Source organism: Sciurus carolinensis, chromosome X (genome assembly GCF_902686445.1).
Source record: "Sciurus carolinensis chromosome X, mSciCar1.2, whole genome shotgun sequence".
Taxonomy (NCBI): Eukaryota; Metazoa; Chordata; class Mammalia; order Rodentia; family Sciuridae; genus Sciurus; species Sciurus carolinensis.
This window is the reverse complement of record NC_062232.1, coordinates 34562632-34583752: the sequence shown is the minus strand read 5'-3', so window position 1 is coordinate 34583752 and position 21121 is coordinate 34562632. Positions and strand designations below refer to the sequence as shown.

Here is a 21121-nt window from a genome sequence, read left to right as displayed (position 1 = left end):
TTTATCTATTGTATTAGATAAAATGTAAAATTGTAAAATGTTGTTCAAATAAATTTCATCTGTTTCTTTTTACTCTTTTAATGTGGCTACTAAACAATTTTAAAAATTATATGACTTACATCATTTTTCTGTTAGTTACTGCTTGTCTAAATTCTCATTGATTGGTTCTGGGCAGACTAACCTTGAAGTTTAGGCCTTTTAAGTTCAAATATTGAGATTGAGACTGCTACTTCAATGCTAACAATATCAGAAATTGTTTCTTTCTTCAATCATATTTATAAATACCCCAGTTGGTTTTTATCCATGGTCAAATAAACTTGCTGCAAAACTATGGCACTCTGTAGCTATTATCTGAGTTTTAACAGATAATATGAAGAATTCTGCTATTGCAAGAACAAATGGTAGTAAAATGAATAATAAAAATACTTTCCAGGAAAAATAATTTTTTCTGGAAAATTAGTTTTAAGACTAACCACCTGAAACAGCTTCCCTAAACTATTCCCTTATTTGAGAGATAGCCTGATAGGCAGACTCTGGACACACACTTGTTTTACTGTTATTAGACAGCCCAAGCTTCTTAGGAAATTAGTAGGAGTTCTAATACTGTATAGCAGGTTGATTTAATATACACACAATTAGATGTAAGGGCACTAAATATAGAAATAGATGATTCAAAAGTCATTTTAAACCAGGTACAGTAATCCCAGCCTGTAATCCCAGCTACTCAGGAGGCTGAGGCAGAAGGATCACAAGTTCAAGGCCAGCCTCAGCAACTTAGCGAGACCCTGTCTCAAAATTAAAAAAAATAAAATTGTAAGGACTAGGGACGTTTCTCAGTGGTAGAGTGCCCCTGGGTTCAATCCCAAGTACTGAAAAAAAAATCTTTTAAAATTTCTCTGAGAGTTTATAAAACAAGAAATTACAAGAGAATGGAAAGAGTTACCACTTACTAATCTGTAAACAAAGCAACACTTAAAAACAGATGACAACTAGTTACATCACTTACAAGTATGTTTTGTGCTAATATCTGTAAGCAGTCAGGTAATCACAACTTCATATTGAACTGGTATCATCTACTTTAAAATTTCTTCTTACTCTGCCCCATGAGTTGATTTGTAGACAAATAGTAGTTTTAGTTTGCTGTATCAGCACAGGACTTCATAGCATGTGCACTCTCTCTCTCTCTCATATATGTGTGTGTGTGTGTGTGTGTAAAATTTTAATATTTTTAGTTGTAGATGACACAATACCTTTATTTTATTTATTTATTTTTATGTGATGCTGAAGATCAAACCCAGTGCCTCACATGAGCTAGGCAAGCACTGTACCACTAAGCTACAACCCCAGTCTTATATATATATCTTTAATTCATATTCACATGTAAAAGTAATCATTTTGAATTTAATATCCTGGGAGTCTATAGTTAGGATGCATATATAATGTAGTTTTGTTTTTTAAATTGTGCTTTTCTAGGGGGCTGGGGTTGTGGCTCAGTGGTAGAGCACTTGCCTAGCATGTGTGAGGCACTGGGTTCGATTCTCAGCACCACATATAAAAAAATAAAATAAAGGTTCGTTGACAACTAAAAAGCATTTAAAAAATTGTGCTTTTCTATTTGAGCTATTTAATTGATATTTGAATTATGGAAAACAGTACCACAGTTAACCTAAATATAAGCCATCTTTTGCATCATTGTCCCTATCCCTTCAAATATATTTTTATGTTGTTAGTTTTGTGCTATTCAGTCAGTGTTCTGCTTTTAGTCCCTGAAATGTCAGATCCAGTGACATTTAAATAGCTTTAGTCTTTGAAGGCAGAGCCCCCAGCAATTCTGCCTTTGTTTGGAGAATGGGTGGGTGATAAGACTAGACCAAGAGCTTGTTCAGCTGTTTACCAAGCAGAAATGTGAGGCTCAAGTGGTGGGGGGTTTCTTTAGAACATCTATTTCTACTTGCAAGCTTTCAGTGTAACAAAAGTGTCATGGCAAATGATGAGAACTGAAGCAACTGTAGTTACATGCAAGGCGCAGAATAGGAAACAAACCAAAAAGAGGAAAAGAGATTGGTTTTCATTGTGGCAAACACTAAATATGTTTACTTCTTGACTCCAGTGTCAAAGCATTGAGTGCTTTTGATCAGAACAGAGATGAATGGAAAGAGAATAACTAACATGAAAACAGAAGGTATGAGAGGGTGACTTCTAATAAAATGAGAAGCTAGAGATAAACATAAAAATGGGTAATAAAATTCCTAAGAAGCTATTCATAGAATCAGGAGGCAGAACATTCTTGAAGAGAGAGAAAAAAGTGTTCAGGCATCTGATTAATGTTGTCTGGCTCAACCAGGCCCTCCAGCACACTCATTAAAAGCTTTCTTCATGGTTATGACTTCCCTGCACAAACTCCACAGCTGCTTCATACCCTCCTCTCCTGCAGAGCTTTCCCAGTGGCTTTTGGACACAGACATTTTTCCTGTGTCTCTGATCTCTTCCTTTTCAGTGAACATGGAGCCCCCAGCTCACACTCAGCCCCCTTAACCCCTGCCCCCATATGCTATGCTTCACATGGGCCTCTCACATCTGGCTTCTCATTTGAATCTTATCACTGCTCTTTGAAGCTGATTTAGTAGACTCTGCAGGAACCTATCACCATCTCCATTTCATTGGCTGCAAGGAAGCCATTTGCAGAAGTTAATAGCCTGCAGGTGGAGGGACAAAGGCAGGACTAGCACCAAGTTTCTGACTCCAGATCCCATGGACTTTTCATCCTCGCCACTTACTGCCACACAGAGTGCTTACTTTACAACCACGACAAAAACAGACAAGCAAAATCTTTGACTTTGCTATTCCTTTTCTACTGCCAGAATCTTCAAACCCATGGCACAGCATAGTGAACGGACTCCTGACTTTGGAGTCCAGCAGGTCAGGATTCAAAGTACCCCTGTGATAGCTGTGTATCCTTGAACATGTTTCTAAGCCTCAGTTTCCTCATCTGTAAGGTAGCTACCTCACAGGATGGTTGCAATGTTAAATGACAGCGACTATACTAAATATGTAGCCTAGTGAGTAGCATGATAAATTTTAATTTATTATTAGATGATTGTCTCCTGCGTACTGACTTTGACCCTGAACTTTTTATAGAACTTAGTACAGCCCAGAATGCTCATGATCTTTTCTGGCTGAATGTTAAGGCCTTTTCTCAGCTTTCAACCTGCTCTACCCATATGTCTTTACTGCCTTTATTCCCTTGACTTTCTTCATATCATATTATTGATTCCTCCTTTTTCAGTGGTTTCTCTTTTGTCTAATTTACTACCTTCTTTTCCTCTCATTCTACCCTTATGTATGTAAGTTTTCTGAGGTTCCATTCGTAGCAATTGCTCTTGTTGACAAGACAAAGTTGAATTAATAAATCAGAAAGGAAATCATCTTATCTATTTTGCTTCGTGCAACACACCCTTAGCCTTATTTCTTCCTTACTTGTCTCCTTTCTACTTTCAAATGTAAAAACATCACATTGAACTTGATTCATCAGCAAACAGGCAAAGCCCAGTCCTGTCAGCACTGGAAGGCTTTAATTATCTTATTCCATGTAGACATGGCAAGTGATGCCCCTGCCCAAACTGTTTCAGTGAGATGATGATGATGTTAACAATTTTGCTTTCCAAATAGTATTACAGAGTTTAAGCAGCAGTGTCACATACATAATCTGAATTTATTCTTCAAAATTATACTGTGAGGCAAGTAGAGTCCTGAATTATCCAACCCATTTTATAGATGTAAAAAAATTTCTGGGTTGGGGTTGTAGTTCAGCTGCAGAGCCTAGCATGCGTAAAGTCCTAGGTTTAATGCCCAGCACTGCAAGAAAGAAAGAGAGGGGGCGAGAGGGAGAAAGGAAGGAAGGATGATTGATTGATTGATTCTGACTTTGACTCTAGGACTAGCGCCTTCTCTGTTTAAACCATATATGTAATTTTGCTGATATATCCATAAATCCTAGATTTTAGGCTAAAGAATAGATAGTACATTCTTATCTGACTGAGGGGAAACTAAAAAAGAGGTAAAATTTAAAACAGTAAGTTGGGGTACCTATTAGTAGATTGAGGAAGAGTTATCAATTTGGAAGCTGAAACTTGATTAGAAAAGTTTGGGGAAAGTATTTATTTGTGTTTGTTTTACTTTTGGGCAAAATATTTATTTGTACTAAGAAGTGTAAATATGTTCTTAATAAGAGCCAACTCGTGTAATGTATATAGATTTAAGCTGATAAAAATTATGAAATGTTATATTGTCAAAGATTTTAAAGGGTAAAAAGTTAAGCTTAATTTAAGTGGGGGATTTCATCTCTATAGTTAGAGAAGTCTTCATGTTACCATAGACCACATCATTCACTCATCATTCACTCTAATTGTCTTGTGTTCCTACCTAATGAAGTATGTTGTATGTTTGTTTTGCAGATCTAAAGCGGGAAGCCAGTATCTGTCATATGCTGAAACATCCACACATTGTAGAGTTATTGGAGACATATAGCTCAGATGGAATGCTTTACATGGTTTTTGAATTGTGAGTGTATATTTTATTTCTTAAGGAGTAAAGTTTTAAGCAACGTTGGTTTTAGAAAATGCTAACAACTTTCTCTTAAAATTTAGCAATGATTATGAACTCATCAGTTTAGAAAGACCTGAAAGCACAGGAAAAGAAAAGGATTATTTCATCTTAAGGTTCATAATGATGAAGGAAGCCAAAGCTGGGTATATTTGGTTATCCTCACACTTCTAAGCACACTTCAGAGAAAAGGCTCCAAAAGGAAATAGAGTTCAGAGGGATATAGTAGGCCCCAAAATGTGCAGTTCTGACCACAAGGTCAGACTGGAGTGAAGAGTAGGATGAGAGTGGAGGCTTCCATGTAGCAAATCTTTCTCACAACTTAAAATGAATAATAACAGACAACTCTAATTTTGATATAATCACTATATTGACATATGAGGGAAATTCTACAGCTAATAGTTTATCTTGATTTCAGTAAGGTCCTTGATGTGTTTCTCACAGAACTTTTATGAGTCAGATAGAGACATGTGAGCTAAGGATAGTACAACTGAGTAGCCCATAGCTAGTTGGATGATTGTCCAAAGAGATTTATAGGACAGCATACTACAGGCTTTTGTCTTTACCCTATTCTGTTCAAAATTAATCAGTAACTTTGGTTAGGAAAATTAAAAAGAAGGTATACATGCTAAAGAGTCAAAAGATACCAAGGTTGGAGGGTGTATTCATTTGCTATGACTTCATAGCAACTTACCCCAGAACGACACATGTATCATCTCGGTTTCTGTGTGTCAAGAACGTGAGCACCATTCAGGTGGGTCCTCTAGCTAAAGAAGGTGTTAGCCAGGGCCAAAGTCATTTTTAAGGCTTCACTGGAGGGAGGAGGTGGATCTGCTTCCAAGCTCACTCACAAGGTTGTTGTCAGTCTTCAGTTCCTCTTGGATTCTTGAACTATGGGTCTCAGTTCCTTAAGAGCTGCTGGCCCCGGGTGTCTCTTGGTTCTTTGTTACATGAACCTTTAAATCAATATGGCCAATGGCTTCATCAGAGCAAGAGGAAATGGCAAGGTAGAAGTCACAGTGTATAACCTAATCTCCAAAACTATATACCATCACTTCTGCCCTATTCTCCTAGTTAGAAACAAGTCAGTAGATCCAACCCACATACCACAGCCTGAATACCAGGAGGTGGGAATCTCTAGGAGGCATTTCACCAACTGCCCCCCACAGAGAGCTAGATAACACATTGGCTATCTATACCAAAACTCAAAAATAGTTTACAAGCCTATAGCCAAGGAGCTGAAACAAAGAAGGTGAAATTTATGACCAGTTAATATAAACTCCTTCATTCAAATATATAAATGCAAGATCGATGTGAATTTAGTTGTGACTACTTATGTGAAAAAGATGTTAATGTTTTAGTTAGTTGTTTGCAACAACTTAAAAACACCAAATGGAATGTTAGGTTACATTAATGAGAAGGTAGATAGTATTCTGAACAAAACCACACTCCCATTGTATTAAACATTGCCCATTCTCCCTGGAGTTTTCATAGTAAGCAGGACACAGGAATATTTACAGAAGGGTATAACCAGAATGAAAAGGAGCCTGAACATTCTGTCATAGAGTCATGGCCTTCAGTCTCTTTGCCAACAAACCTACTAAAAAATTTTTTTAAAAACCTAGATGTCCTTCTCACATGTTTTTAAGTTGATATATAAAAATTTTTATCGTGAGAATATAATTTTTAGTGTCTTGGATTTTCCTTTAAATATATTTCCTTCACAACTGCAGAGCTGCACATTTATCTCATTCGCTTTATGGGAAGTGTCTGCTATGTGACCTACATGGCAAAGCTAGTCTTCATTGTCAAATCACTCAGCCAAATCAGACTCACTTTTCTGTCAGGAAAAAAAAAATCTGACTTCATTTTTCAAATAAAATTAAAATGTTAATAGACATCCCAATGACATTCATCTTACTGTTGATTTCAAATTCTAACATAGATCAGGCTTTGCTATGGATATGTTATCTGGATGAAATAGACGACATATCCTTTTCTTTCTCAAATTCTCTTTGCTCCCAGGTGTTTCTCCCTCCCACAGTAGCTGTGCATTCCCCATTGTCTCTTTGAAGTTAGACAGGCTTTTCAGGATAGGGGAGCAGTTGGTCTTTTGAGATGACCGATTATAGATGTAGAGATGTGAAAGGAAAAGTAGACTTGTTTTCAGACAGACCATGTTATGGCAAATGAAGATATGCAAGTCAATTGCCTTAAAATATACTAGTCCATGTGTTCCCTAGAAGGACTTTGGGTACTCCCAGATATACCTGAATTCCACGTTGAAGACCCCCGCCCCTGGCATGGAAGAGCTCTTGAAAAGACTAGAGGCTTTACCTACCCATTAATTTATTGGTTTTCTTATTCTGCTAAGAGTCCCCAGAGCAGAAAGCCATAGGTAGAGCATAATCCATGTTTTCAGTTATTTGAAAGATCATGATGTATAAGATTATATGCTTATAGAGGGAGGGGAGGGGTGGGAGGGGTGGGGGAGAAGGGAAAAAAATGGCAGAATGAATCAAACAGCATTACCCTATGTAAATTTATGATTACACAAATGGTATGCCTTTACGCCATGTACAGGCAGAGAAACAACATGTATCCCATTTGTTTACAATAAAAAAAAAGATTATATGCTTAATCACTATAGCATCACAAGTCATAAGTAGAATCAACAAGTGGCAGATTTCATCTTTAAGGCAAGAAGACCTCTAATTATGAGACTTACTCCATCCAAGGGGACAAAGATAGTTTACTTTCAGTTTAGAGAGGGACTCTGATGTCTCTTCCAATTTTAAGATATTATAATTTTTTCAGAATGACTTTTCTGGTTTAATTTTATTCTCTATTGAAGAAATCTGTTTCTGTGCATATTTTTATTCTCTGAGAAAAACCAAAAGCAGATTTATTCATATACTTTCAAATACTGAGCACAGAAAGCAACATTTAAAAAGTTACCTGAATCTACCATGTTAACCGTTTGTATCAAAGGGGTCTAAATGACAGAGTAGTAGAGAGAAGATGATCTTTAGTGTCATAAAATAGGCTTTAGTTTCTCAGTGTAGAAGCGGTCTCTATGGGATATTTATAGTCCATTTCATATGATGTAGTTGTGACTAAAATAATTCAATGGCTATACATTGAAATGAGATCTCATTAAAGTTGGATATTTACTAGTAACCTAATCCTGATTTAACCCAGATTACTAGAACATGATTTAAAAAAAAATTGTAGTTGTGGATGAACAGCATACTTTTATTTTGTTTATTTATATGTGGTGCTAAGGATCGAACCCAGTGCCTCACGTGTGGTAGGGAAGCGCTCTGCCATTGAGCTGCAACCTCAGCCCCTAGAACATGGTTTTGTATTTCATTTTTTTAACCTTTATTTCGTAAAGTGTCAAATAAGAAGAGATTATCGAATAATGAATGCCGACATCCCAGCCGCTGAGTTCAATAGTTATCAAAATATTTTGCCATTCCTGTTCAAACTATCCTTTCCCTCCTGTCTTTTTACCCCTGGAGATTTCCAAAGCAATGTCACTTCACCTATAAATACTCCTGTTTGTGCTTCTAACAGATAAGGACTTTAAAATTATCATAATAATATTATCATATCTAAAAATCAATAATTCCTTAATACGGTATCATATTCAGTTGATGTTCAATTTTCCCTGATTGAACATGAATCTTAAATAACACATTTCTAAATTTAGAATTGTCTTATGAGCTCTAGGGATCTGAAAGTAGGTTGTAAATTCACAGTTCAAATAACTTAGATAGAAATATAAAACTGTTCTTTTGTACCATCGTTTTATAAATTCACCTCAGCATTTGCCCTCTCCCAGTTTTTTGCATTCTCCTAATCTGGTTTCAAACCCACAGACCCAAAACATTGATTACTATAAGATTTAAAGTCATGTGGATCAGAGCAAAACCAAAAAACTTGTGTGCGCCTCCACCTACTGGCTAGGTGAGAGATTGCTTCTATAACTGCATTGTAAACTAAGCGACTCTAGATTTGGTTCCATGTTCCTAACAATACATGTCATTTTCCCCAGTATCCAAGGACTCATTCCTCAGGTTATGAGTGGTCTAGACCTTTTTCCCAGTTTTCTACCATGACACTATTGCAGAGTAGACAAGGAAAAGGAAAACGAATAAATTTAGACTAGTTAACTTTGCTGTTTGTTGACCGCTTGTAAACAGCTCTATCATTTACATGGACAAAAGACTAGACAAAACAACATATTTTAATTATCAACACGTTTCTTAATATGGCATCCATATGTGTCTTTACTACAGACTGTGTATAAATAACCCTCCTTTTCTCTTCCTAAACTGGAGTCATGAAGTTGTGTGACCCCATCATGTTGCTTATCTGTTAAAAAATATCTTTACAATGAGTTGATACTCACTTAATTACAGTTTATAAGTTTAAAGCATACTTAAATACAGGGATTCACAGAGCCAGAATTTTCAAGTTGAAAAAGATGATTTAAAACTTAGATTTTAAAATCCTGTGGAGAGCTTGTTAGACAACATGTACCCAAGCCCCACCCCTAGACTTTCAGTTTCAGCAGATATAGGTCCTGATAGGACAGATCTAGAGGACTGACCTTTAAAGTAGGGCCAATACTACTTAGAGGTTTCTTTGTCATTTCCCCAATACATATTGTACTTAGACATCTGTATGTGTTTGCATTACATCCATTTCTTTGGGATTACATTTAAATTGGAACCTGTCTGTAGCAATTTGCTGAAATGTATTTTAAAATACAGGTTCCATTTTGAAGACAGGGCTGAGTTGTATTACCTCCCCAAAATTAAATGTTTATTCAGGCTTGTCTTTAGTAGTGTCTGGTACTTGAGTTAAGCTGTAAATCCTAAATTGGCTGGCTAAGGAATTTTAATTGCCTTATTATAGAATGATTACATATACCACAGGGAGACTTTTACAGTAATTAAATATGGATTTAAAACATATCTGACATGAAAATAATAGTTCGTATCTCTTAAAATAATATTAGTAGTTTGTGTTTTTGAAGCCAATAAAGGAGAGAGTAGACTGAAACCTCTTTTATTTATTTTTTACTTTAATTTTTTGTTGGATATTTATGCTTGGAGAAGGGAGTGTTTGTGGAATTCATTTATATGGATAGGGTGGAAATGAATATTACTTACCAGCAAACTTGCCACTTAAGGGAAATTATGTCTGTCTCAAGTCAAACAATAAAAATCTGGACTATCGAATTTCAATTCGTTTGAGGGTCTGCACACATTTTTATAGCTGGTCTTCTCTGATCTATTTTGATTTTTTTTATGATACAAATTGCTATTCATTCATTCAGCAAACTAAACATTTCTCTTAAGTCACTGTATCAAATGTCCAGTTGATTTTAGTTTTAAGAACTGTGTGTTGGGGTCCCCAAGACCACCCCCAGGTTTGATGATTCACTAAGAGAGCTCAAAGGACTCAGCATATAGTTGTATTCACAGCTATGATTTATTATAGCACAAGGTTATAATGTAAAATCAGTAAAAGACATAGGGTACAAGTCCAGGGGAAACCACAATTTGGTCACATAGGCACCCTCTGCCTGGTATGTACCAAATTCTAGACTCCTAGAAACAAAGCAGATGTTCCGCATAAATCATATTATTTACACAAACAGTTTAGACAAAAGGAACCATCTCGTCAGTTAGGTAGTAGGAACCTCCTGAAAATTAAATTCCCTGATGCCTGCCTATCAAAGGCCAACCTTTGGAAGCAGACTTTTCAAGCCTTTCTTAAAATAGCAGTTTAGGCCTACTATGTTAATTCTTCCACACAAACTAAAATAGTGATAAATAGAAGATGGGTTTTGAGTTGATAAACTCCTGGATCTGCAAACCAAATATAATTGCCTGTAAAGATAATTACAAGGTTTGGGTTTGGGTTTTAACTCTAACTATGGTATCATTTTGATGTCTATTGAATAAAATAGGTGACCAGATTTTTGCTTAAAACAAGTCCTTGTTTGAAATGTTACAGCGTAGAATAGATTTTTAGCTTGGAATGCTGTATCAGAAAATAAATTGCATTCTGATGCTACTATTTTAGAAATACATTTGAAGTTGTCACTTCAGTAATTTTTCATACAGCATATGAAAGCTGATCTTCAAGCTACTAAAATAATTTTGGATAAATGTATATATACATAAAATACAAAGAAAATTCAGCTGCTTTTCTGTTATTTTAAAAGTAATATGGTTTATTTATTAAAAAATGAAAGGTACAGCCAGAAATGGCAACGCATGCTTGTAATCCCAGCTACTCAGAAGGCTAAGACAGGAGAATCACAAGTTGGAGACCAAACGTAGCAACTTAGCAAGACCCTGTCTCAAAATAAAATAAAAAGTGCTGGGGATGTAGTTAATTAGTGAACATTTTGGAATATTTCCTTCTACTTTTATTTGTTATCGTAATTACAGTAATTGGAACTTTTTTATATAAGTAATTTTGTTTCCCAATTCTTTTCACTTAATAATTTTAAGCCTTTTGTTATACCATTAAATATTTTTTCAGCATAGTATTTTATGACTACAGTAAGATGTTTATGTGCATGTACATTGTTTTTTGGTTTTCTTTACTAGAAATATTACAATTAATATTCTTACACATAATTATTTTTGTTTTCTCAAACTACTTCTGGAAGTAGAATTACTGGATAAAGAGTATGTGAACATAAACATGTACATTACACATAGATCTAACATTTTAACATAATATGTCACATTTATAAAAATGCATACACATAAATATCCAGCTTAAGGAATTATTGTAAAACTACAACCCAGGTCAAGAAGTAAAAAGACTACCTGCTTCAACAGCTGCTTAATTTCTCTTTCCAATCACAACCCATTCTTCTGTCAGAAATAATTTTAATCTGGACTTTATTTCTATGTTTTTATATCTATACCATCCAAAATAAGCATCCCTGATTAATATAATTCAGTTTCTGGTTTTTTAAATCTTTATTTAAATAGACTCCTACAGTATATATTCTTTTTATTAGAATAAACTAAATTTATCATTTCTGTTTTTCTGAAAAGAAATTATAGCACAAGCATTAACAAATACTATCCCCAAATCTAACACATTTCTTTGACTTACAGTTTAATTCTTGTGCAACTTTTGATGTTTTATCAGTGCATTACACATAATAGTGGGGTTCATTTTGACATAATCATATATGCATAGAATATAATTTCCTCCACTTCAGTCCTCAGTACTTTCTCTTTACGTCCTCTCCTCCCTCTCGTTGTTCCCCTTCCCCCACTCATCAGTTTATTTATAGTTTTTAAATTAGTGCTTTATAGATATACACGAAAGTGGAATTCACTATGGTATATTCATATATATACCTAGCATAATTTGGTCAGTTTCATTCCATAGTTCCTCCCTTTTCTTACCCCTCCTTTCTCCTTCTCTATTCCCTTCCTCTACTCCACTGATCTCACTTCTCTTTTCATGGGATCCCGCCCTGTGTTTTTTCCTTATTTTGCTCTAGCTTTGGCATATGAGAGAAAACATTCAGCCCTTGACTTTTTGAGTCTGGATTATTTCACTTAGCATGATGTTCTCCAGTTACATCCATTTACCAGAAAATTTCTTTTCTTTTCTTTTCTTTTTTCTTTTCTTTTCTCTTTTTGCTTTTCTTTCTTTTTCTTTCCCTCCCTCCCTCCCTCCCTCCTTCCTTTCCTTCCTTCCTTCCTTCCTTCCTTTCTTCTTTCTTTCTCTTTCTTTCTTTCTTTCTTTCTTTCTTTCTTTCTTTCTTTCTTTCTTTCTTTCTTTCTTTCTCTCTTTCTTTTTCTTCTTTCAGCTGAGTAATACTCCATTGTATATATATACCACATTTTCTCAATCCATTCATCCGTTGACAGTCACCCTGGCTGGTTCTATAACTTGGCTGTTGTGAATTTTGCTGCTATAAACATTGATATGCCTTATCACTACAGTATGCTGACCTTAGTTCTTTTGGATAAATACTAAGGAGTGAGATAGCTGGGTGAGAGTTCATCTCACTCCACTTAGAATGGCAATCATCAAGAATACAAATAATAATAAATGCTGGTGAGGTTGTCAGGGGGGAGGTACACTCATACATTGTTGGTGAAACTGGAAATTAGTAGAAGCACTCTGGAAAGAAGTATGGAGATTCCTTAAAAGACTAGAAATGGAACCACCATAGGACCTAGTATATATATATATATTTGTTTTGAGGTCTTTGAGATTCATCCAGGTTGCTTTGTGCAACTATTCCTTTTATTGCTACATAGTATTGCAGCAAACAGACTTTCACTGTTTATTCATTGTAATGTTAACAGATGCATATTTGAGTGGTTTCTAGATTTGGTTATTTTGAACAATGTTATAAACAGTTTTGTGTATGTATCCTGGTACACCTAAGTACATGTTCATATACTCCTAGGCATAGACCTATGAAGAGAATTGATAGATTTTAAAATATGTACAACTTCAGTTTTCCTAGAAAATAGTGAGCTATTTTCTTAAGTAGATATATAAACTGACCCTCCACCATATGACTTTCTAAGGTGATTCAAGTCCTAATTTTCCTGGGTCTGCCATTGTTTAAACCTGTTGTTAGTTCCTATTAACAGCATGCTCCTTTTATTCTCGGAAGTATTTATTACCTGTGCTGTACATCCTTCTAGTATTTGGCATTATCGAATTCTTATTTTTGCCAATCAGTCTGCATTAGAATCTCATAGTGGTTTTTTATAATTATTCTTTCCTAAATTACCACTTAGTATCCTATCTCTTCATTCTTTTATGTACTTTTGATAAAAAGAAGTTGGTAATTTTAAAGTAGTCTAATGTATCAATACCTTATATTGTGGTTAGCATTTTTGTGTCTTGTTTTTATAACTTGTTACCAACCCTGAAATTTCCTATATTTTATCATTCTGGGACTGCTGAAATATGCTGTAACAGTCCTATTCTGTTTCTTTCATATGGAGACATTATGAGATGTCAGCATAATTACTGAAAAGATTGCTCCATAGTACTACTTTTCCCATAAATCAAGCATCCATAAGTGTGAACATTTCTAGACTCATTTGTGGTTCATTGGCCTATTTACCTGGCATTTTGCCAAGAGTATGTTGTCTTATTTGTTGCAACCATGTAAGTTCTGGTAACTCATAGAGCAGGTCTTCCCACCTTATTCTTCTTCATTCATATTATGAGTGCTATAACTATTTCTGAATTTTTCATATACATTTTAGAAGGAAGTTGTTGATTTCCACCAAAAAAACTATTGGGGTTTTGACATGAATTATTAAATCTTCATAACAGTTTTAGAATAATTGACATGTTTACAATATTGAGGCTTCCATTCATGAACATAGTATGTACCTTGCCATTTCTTTAGCTCTGATTTCTTTCAATAAAATTTTATACTGTTCTCCATGTTAAGTTTATTACTTTATCATCTGTGTTAGATAACAGTAACATTTTATGTTTTTTGATTTATGTTTTGTTAGATTTTTCTTAGGTATTTGCTTTTAAGAATAGATTAGTCTTAGGGTTGGGGATGTAGCTCTGTGGGAGAGAGCTTGCCTAGCATGTGTGAGGCATTAGGTTTGATCCTCAGCACCACATAAAAATAAATAAATAATTGAAATAAAAGAATGGATGAGTCTCTCTTCTCTCCTTCCTTCCTTGTACTAACTTTGTATTCCTTTCTAGTCGTCAGACTTCATTAATTCCAGTAATCGATCTGTTGAATCTTGGACTTTCTGCATACATGATTATATCATTTGTGTATAATAAGAGTTTGATTTGTTCCTTTCCAATTCTTTTACATTGTATTTCTTTTTCTTGCCTTTACTGTGTTGGATAAAACATTCAGAACAATAGTGGATAGCAGTTATCTTGGCTTATATTTGATCTTAGAGTTTGTTTAGCATGAACAGATGGTGAATTTTATCAAATACTTTTTTGTGCATATATTGAAATGATTAAGTAATATCATCCTTTAATCTATTAATACACTGAATTGAATTGACCAAACTTGACCATAAAATATCATCTTTATAATCCTTTTTACATATTGCTGGATTTGGCTTAGGCTTTTTAAGTTGATGTTTATGGGAAGATTATGATTTTCTACTATCTATATCAGGTTTCATACCAACATGACACTAGCCTTATAAAATGAATTAAGGAGTATTCTCTGGTTTGTTGTTTTATTTTGTTTTTGTTTGTTTGTTTTTACTCTTTATATGGTTGGTAAAACTCACCTCTAAACCCATCCAGACCAAACTGTCTTGTGAGAAGAGTTTGCATTTCTGGATCAATTCCTTAAATATTTATATGAATATGTGGGTGTTCTATTCATTGCTGTGTCACCTTAGTAATTGTGTTTTATTAGGAATAAGTGCATTTTAATCTGCATTTTAAACAGTTTTGGCATAAAGTTCATAATATTTCTGCAGGATCTCTAGTCATATCTTTTCATTCTTGATACTTGATAATCTTGGTTTTCTTTTTCTTTCTCAACCTTGCTTGATATCTACTAGTTTTCTTAACCTTTTCAACAATAACTTGTAGCTTTGTATATTCTTTTTTATTTCAGTAATTTCTACTTATTGTTTTCTCCATCTTTCTAGCTCACACTTAATTCTCTAGGGACTTTTTTCCTTCCTTTTAATTTCAATCTTTCTATGTCCTTGGATTTTAGATGTTTCTTTTATTAAAGGAATATAATTTGGTTGTTTTTAATTCCAGACTCTCAGTTTTTGTCTTTTGCTTGGAGCATTTGGTCCATTTACATTTAATTGTATTTTGACATATTTGATTTACATCTGTGATCTTCTTAGGTGCTATTTGTACCACCTATTGCGTGTTTCCCTATAATTGATTTATTGGAATCAATAGAATATTTTTTATCATTGCATTTTTACTCTATTAATTTGGAAGGTTAATCACCCTGTTTTATTATCTTAGTGTGTAACCCAGAAATTATAACGTGCTCCTAACCATCACATTCTAATTTTTGATACCATTAATTGTCCTAAACAATGCAAGTGTGAGGAACACACTGATTCCATATAATGCCTCCCTTGATGTATAACCTATTTAAGTGATATTTGTTTGTATATGAATGATACATGTATTCACATCACCTCTAATTTCTTTTATTGTTTTATTCATTTAGATTTACCCACACACTCTTCCTTCTTTATTCTTTTTTTAAACAAAATTTACATGTTATTTAGATTGAAATAAACTATACAAAATTGATTTTCTTCACCAGAAATAACAGCAATATTTTCTGTATTATTTCTAGATAAACCACAAAACATTTATTTTGTAGGTTTTCCAGGTTTTGCTTATAAATCAAGATGAGGCAGTAGAAAGAGTCAGGGAAAAAGAAGAAAACAGATAAGTTGCCCATCTTTGACAACCTCTGATTCTGTTCCATATTGACAGCCTCTGGTTTTGCCTTGAGCATGAAGTAAAACTGTCCAATATTTACCTGCTAAAATGAAGGTGTAGGCTTATGAAGATATAGGCTCAACAAAGGAATGTAAACAGCAACAACCAGATGTGGAAAAGAAGGTATCTTATGAAATGTTACAATAAAGCCTACTGTTGACCTTTGACTATTAGGAATTTTAAGTGTGTTAAAAATCTGTAATGGACAGTTAAGGGAATTAACCAGAAAGTTGTGAACTCACCACACAGATTTCAGTATAGAGTTTGTCTTTATCAAATGAACATAAAGAACAAGTTACAGTTAAAGTTTGAGTGGAAGAGCCTGCCTTGTTGTTCCTTCTTTATTCTTGAAGCATCTCCAAGGTTTTAACTGGGTTCATTTTCCTTCCGTCAGTCTGCTGGGGTATAAACTTTCCATTTTTATTAGTTTCAGAATTTCCTTTACTCCTTTCAGTCATGAGGCTATTTACTGAGTAGAGAATTCTAGCTTGGCATAGTCTTTGCATTAGATATCATTCTATTATCTTCTGGCTTCCATTGTTTTTGAGAATTGAGCTAGTAATCTGTCATTTCTCTAACAACAATTCGTGTCTCTATTGATTTTTTTCATCTTTTGCAATACGTCTTAAAAGTGTGATGTGTATGTGTATTTTAATCTTTTCTTAGGTTTTTTAAAATTTTCTTGAATCAGCGAATTGATATTATTCATGGTCATGGAAAATTGTCAGCCATTATCTATCCAAGTAATTGCCTCTGCCCTTTTCTCTCATCACCTTTATGACCCAATTAAATATAATTAGAGGTATACTTTGTGGTATTTTGTATGCTTCCTACCTTCTTTCATATATTTTACGTTTTTCTTAATGTTTCATCCTTTTTCTTCTATCCTCTCTTCCAGTTATCTAATATTCTCTTTAGCACTAATATGCTATTTATCTTCTGGATTTTTAATATCACTTTTTTTAGTTTTATAGTTTCTATTTCCTTTTTAAAATTTGCTATTTTAATTTTTATTATTTTCATGTTTTTGCTAAAAAGTTCAAGCAGCTTCTAAGGTCTAAGATATAGTAAGCTTCATCATTTAGCAATCTTGTTTTGAATAACTTACTGTGGTTTTGCTTATATTGTCTATTATTTTTGCTTATTCTTGAGTAAAATCTCTTATCCTTTCATGTGCCTGATTCATGTTGACTTTGTGCTGGAAGTGATATTGAAACTTAATTAGCCTAAGAATGATGCTTCCTTCCTCTAGAGAGGATTTTTATCTGCTGCCTCTAGGTACCTTCCAACTCTAGCAGTTTGAGACTATCTTAAGGTTCAAGGCTTAGATTTTCAGGCCACCTAGATGTAGAGCCAGGTTTCAACTCTATGAAGAGGATGATTACTTACAGTTCACCTCTAGCTCTTAAGGACCTCATCTTAGTGTTGGAGAGGAGAGTTTATCAGATTCCCCTGAATTCTGACATATTTTCCTTTCTGAAGTCTTCTGTATAAGCAAATGTCCCAAGGGCAAAGAACACTATGATTCTTGGCCTTACCTCTCTGGATTTCTATTCTCTGCTAGATATCAGCTAACATTCCTGACAATTTGGTTCATACTTTGATGCTTTCAAGAAGTTTTTTTTCCAAACTTTTTAGTTGTTTGCAATGGAGGACATCACCTAAGCCATCATTATTGGAAGCATAAGTTTAGTAATATATTTAAAACTCATCTTACATAGTTTTATATTACTTGCCATAAAGATTTAACAATTTATGTTTACATCAATGGTAGATGAGAGTATCCATGTTTACATTTTAATAGATCAAAATGATGTTTTGGTTTAATTTGCATGCATTTTGTCATTAGTACGGTCAAGTATTTTTAAAGTATATATACCCATTTCTTTTGCATCCATTTACTTTCTTTAGTTGTTTACTCTTTTGCAAGAATCCTTTATTTACTAAAGATGTTTACCTTGTACATTTAATTGCAACTATTTCTCCAAAATTTGCTTGTTTAATTTTGTTTATAGGATTGGATTGTTTTGTTTACTGATTTTTTTAAATATGCACATGGCTAAAATTCTTTCCAAGAAAGAAGTTACAAATGAGCAGGAGGGAAGGCTAGAATGAACCTATAATATGGGATTAGAATTGGAGAAAGCAGCATGACTTCATATTTAATTTATTACATGTACACACACAGAGACAGGTAGATATAATTACAGAAGTAATTATAGACGTGTGCATACATGGGTTAATGCACATACGTACATTTCCTAGCCTTTCCACTTAGAGAACCCAAAGTAGTGACATCCCACTAGTAATGAGTGTACCCACACACTCCCAGAACATCATTTCTAAATATCCTTCTCTAATAGAAGGACCTAGGGCTTCTTGGAGAAATTATCATTAATAGTAGAACTGAGGTAGAGAAAATGTAAAATAAGCCTGAAAGTAAAGAAGTGTTCAAAAAGATGGATGCATCTTTTTGAAGATGGAGTCAGTCAAGACAATGGCTGGTGACAATGGTGAGAGACACTAAAGTCAATCTGATAGTGTTCCCAAAGGCCAAAAGTGAAACAATTTGAGCAACAAAATAGTCTTGGATTATAATCCAAAGTACAAAGTAACTATGAGTCCATACTGATATAAAGAAATAATTAGACAATAAATGAGAGAGAAGAAACAAACTTCCATTACAAAGGAATGTCAAGTATTCCATGTAGATAATCACCCTTTTCTCTTGAGTGTAGACTGTACTTCATTTCAAAAAACAAAGTATACAAAGAGAAAAACGATAACTTTACAGCAGAAAGACTGGCAGATACTATCTTCACCAAGTTAATATCACCAGCAAGGAGTCATGTGGGCATCATGTACCCTCTGATAGGATGTGAAGAGAAGGGCATTTCACGTCTAATATTCTTTCCCCCCAAAACCATAATCCTAATCTAGACATGAAGAAAACATCAGACAAACCCAGGCTGAGGGACATTATACAAAATACCTAACCAGTACTCTTTTTTTTCTTAAGCAGGAAAGGAATTTTTTGAGCTGGGCATGGTGGTGCATACCTGTAATCCCAGTGGCTCAGGAGGTTGAGGCAGGGGGATCACAAGTTCAAGGCTAGCCTCAGCACATATTGAAGCCCTAAGCAACTTAGTGAGACCCTGTCTCAAAATAAAAAATAAATGAGCTGGGGATGTGGCTCAGTGGTTAAGCACCTCAGGGTTCAATCTCTGGAACCAAAAAAAGAAGAAGAAGAAGAAGAAAAGATTTTTTTTCTCAGTTAGACCAAAACTGGGAAGACAGCTAGCCTAGAAATCTGTCTTCTCTATACTGACAGAGGGAAAGGACAAAAGCAGGGAGCTAAAAGTTATACATATGCATAGCAATCGTTGTCAGGCTATAGTATATTGCAGGTCTGGTTTTTCTGGGATCCCATCACTGGAGTCCTGCTGGCTTCTTCCTGTTACCATGGGGTGGGGGTGGGGGGTGTTGGTTTTCATCCTAAGCATGAGATGACTGCCAGCAGGAAGCTGGGACAGAGAAATAAAAAACAGGTTAGAGGAACAAAATGGAGTCAATCAAGACAATGGCTGTATCTTTTAAAATTTTTTTTCCAATTTTAAAGGAACCCCTATTATAGGGCAATCTTGCAATACAGATCCCTTAACCTATAGTATCTGTGCTAGCTCCAGTAGTAGTTGGTTAGAAAATTAATTGAATTCTTTTAAAATTAAAAGTTGCTTTAATCAAAACAGAACAAAAATGAAACTGAGATTACCCCATTATTTCCTGTTTAAAGAAACAATTGCAGATTTTTATTCATTAGATAATAGTTATTAGACAATATGACAGTTACTAGATAATAAAAGTTATTATTTTTTTCATGTGTGACTTTGGTATTACAGCTATTTTACCAAAAAAGAGTCCTTATTCTTTGGAGATAAGAACTGAAATATTTATACATGTGTTATTGATGTCTGGGATTTGCCTCAAAATGAAGCAAGGGATGAGCAGTTAGAATATAGGTAAAACAAGATTGGCCAATGAGTTGTTCGCTGTTGGAGCAGAATAATGGATACAGGAGGTTCTGTACTTTCTACATTTGAAATTTTCTACAATATAAAAGGTTTTTTAATGAGGGAAAAATTACAGGGTTTCTACTTAACTTTTTCAACTTTGTTTCTAAATGATATCTCTAAAACTCTTGGCTCCTTGCCACATGAAATGTTTATTTGCTTCATCCTACTAGTTTAAATACATAATAAAAGTAATGAAATGGAGTTCATTGCCTTTCTTTTCATCCTTAAGGTATATTCCCATAGGGATACACAATCGAATGCTGGATTTGACTAAATTCTAATTAACTTCTCTTTGTGGTTATGTCACAAGTTTGATATAGATGAGTTAGGTTTGTTTAAGGTTTTTTGAAATTAAAGTTCTTATTGAGATATATATAAGAAATAATACAGATGTCCTTATAGACTTTGCCAAGTTTCTGCCAACATTAATATTCTACAAAACTAATATAGTATTACAGTGAGGATACTGACATTAATACAATCTACCAATCCTATATAGTTACCAGCAGCAGTTTGTTTTTAATTTTTAAGACTGCCTTTTTTACTACTTTAATCTTGATTTTTTTTTAGATTATGGAAAATCTTTACATGATTGCAAAGTTAAACCTATGAATAGGGTTCATTTAGAAAGGTCTGGTTTGTTTCCCTTGTCCCCATTCACTTCCTTGCTCTAGTAGTAACTAGTAACATCTTTAAAAAGTAGTCTATTTTCGATTTATTTTTCCATTATTATTTAAAACAGTTATTTTATTTTATTTTTCCATTATTGCTGTTTGAAAATATAAGAAGAGCCAGGCACAGTGGCACATATCTGTAATCCCAGAAACTCATGAGACTGAGGCAGGAGGATCGCAAGTTAGAGGCCAGCCCCATCAATTTACCAAGACCCTCAGCAGCTCACTGAGATCTTGTCTCAAAATAAAAAGTGAAAAGACTAGCCA

At 34.3% G+C, this 21121-nt stretch overlaps 1 protein-coding gene across 12 annotated transcripts in view; it reads left to right on the top strand.

Annotated features, from left to right (window-relative positions):
• Nucleotides 1–21121, top strand: part of Cask (calcium/calmodulin dependent serine protein kinase) — a 361598-nt gene that overhangs the window by 133037 nt on the left and 207440 nt on the right. For all 12 annotated transcript variants that reach the window (XM_047535418.1, XM_047535425.1, XM_047535422.1 and 9 more), the window contains exon 3: nt 4455–4560. In XM_047535418.1, the coding sequence (XP_047391374.1) occupies nt 4455–4560 (106 nt within the window). The remainder of the gene's footprint in view (nt 1–4454; nt 4561–21121) is intronic.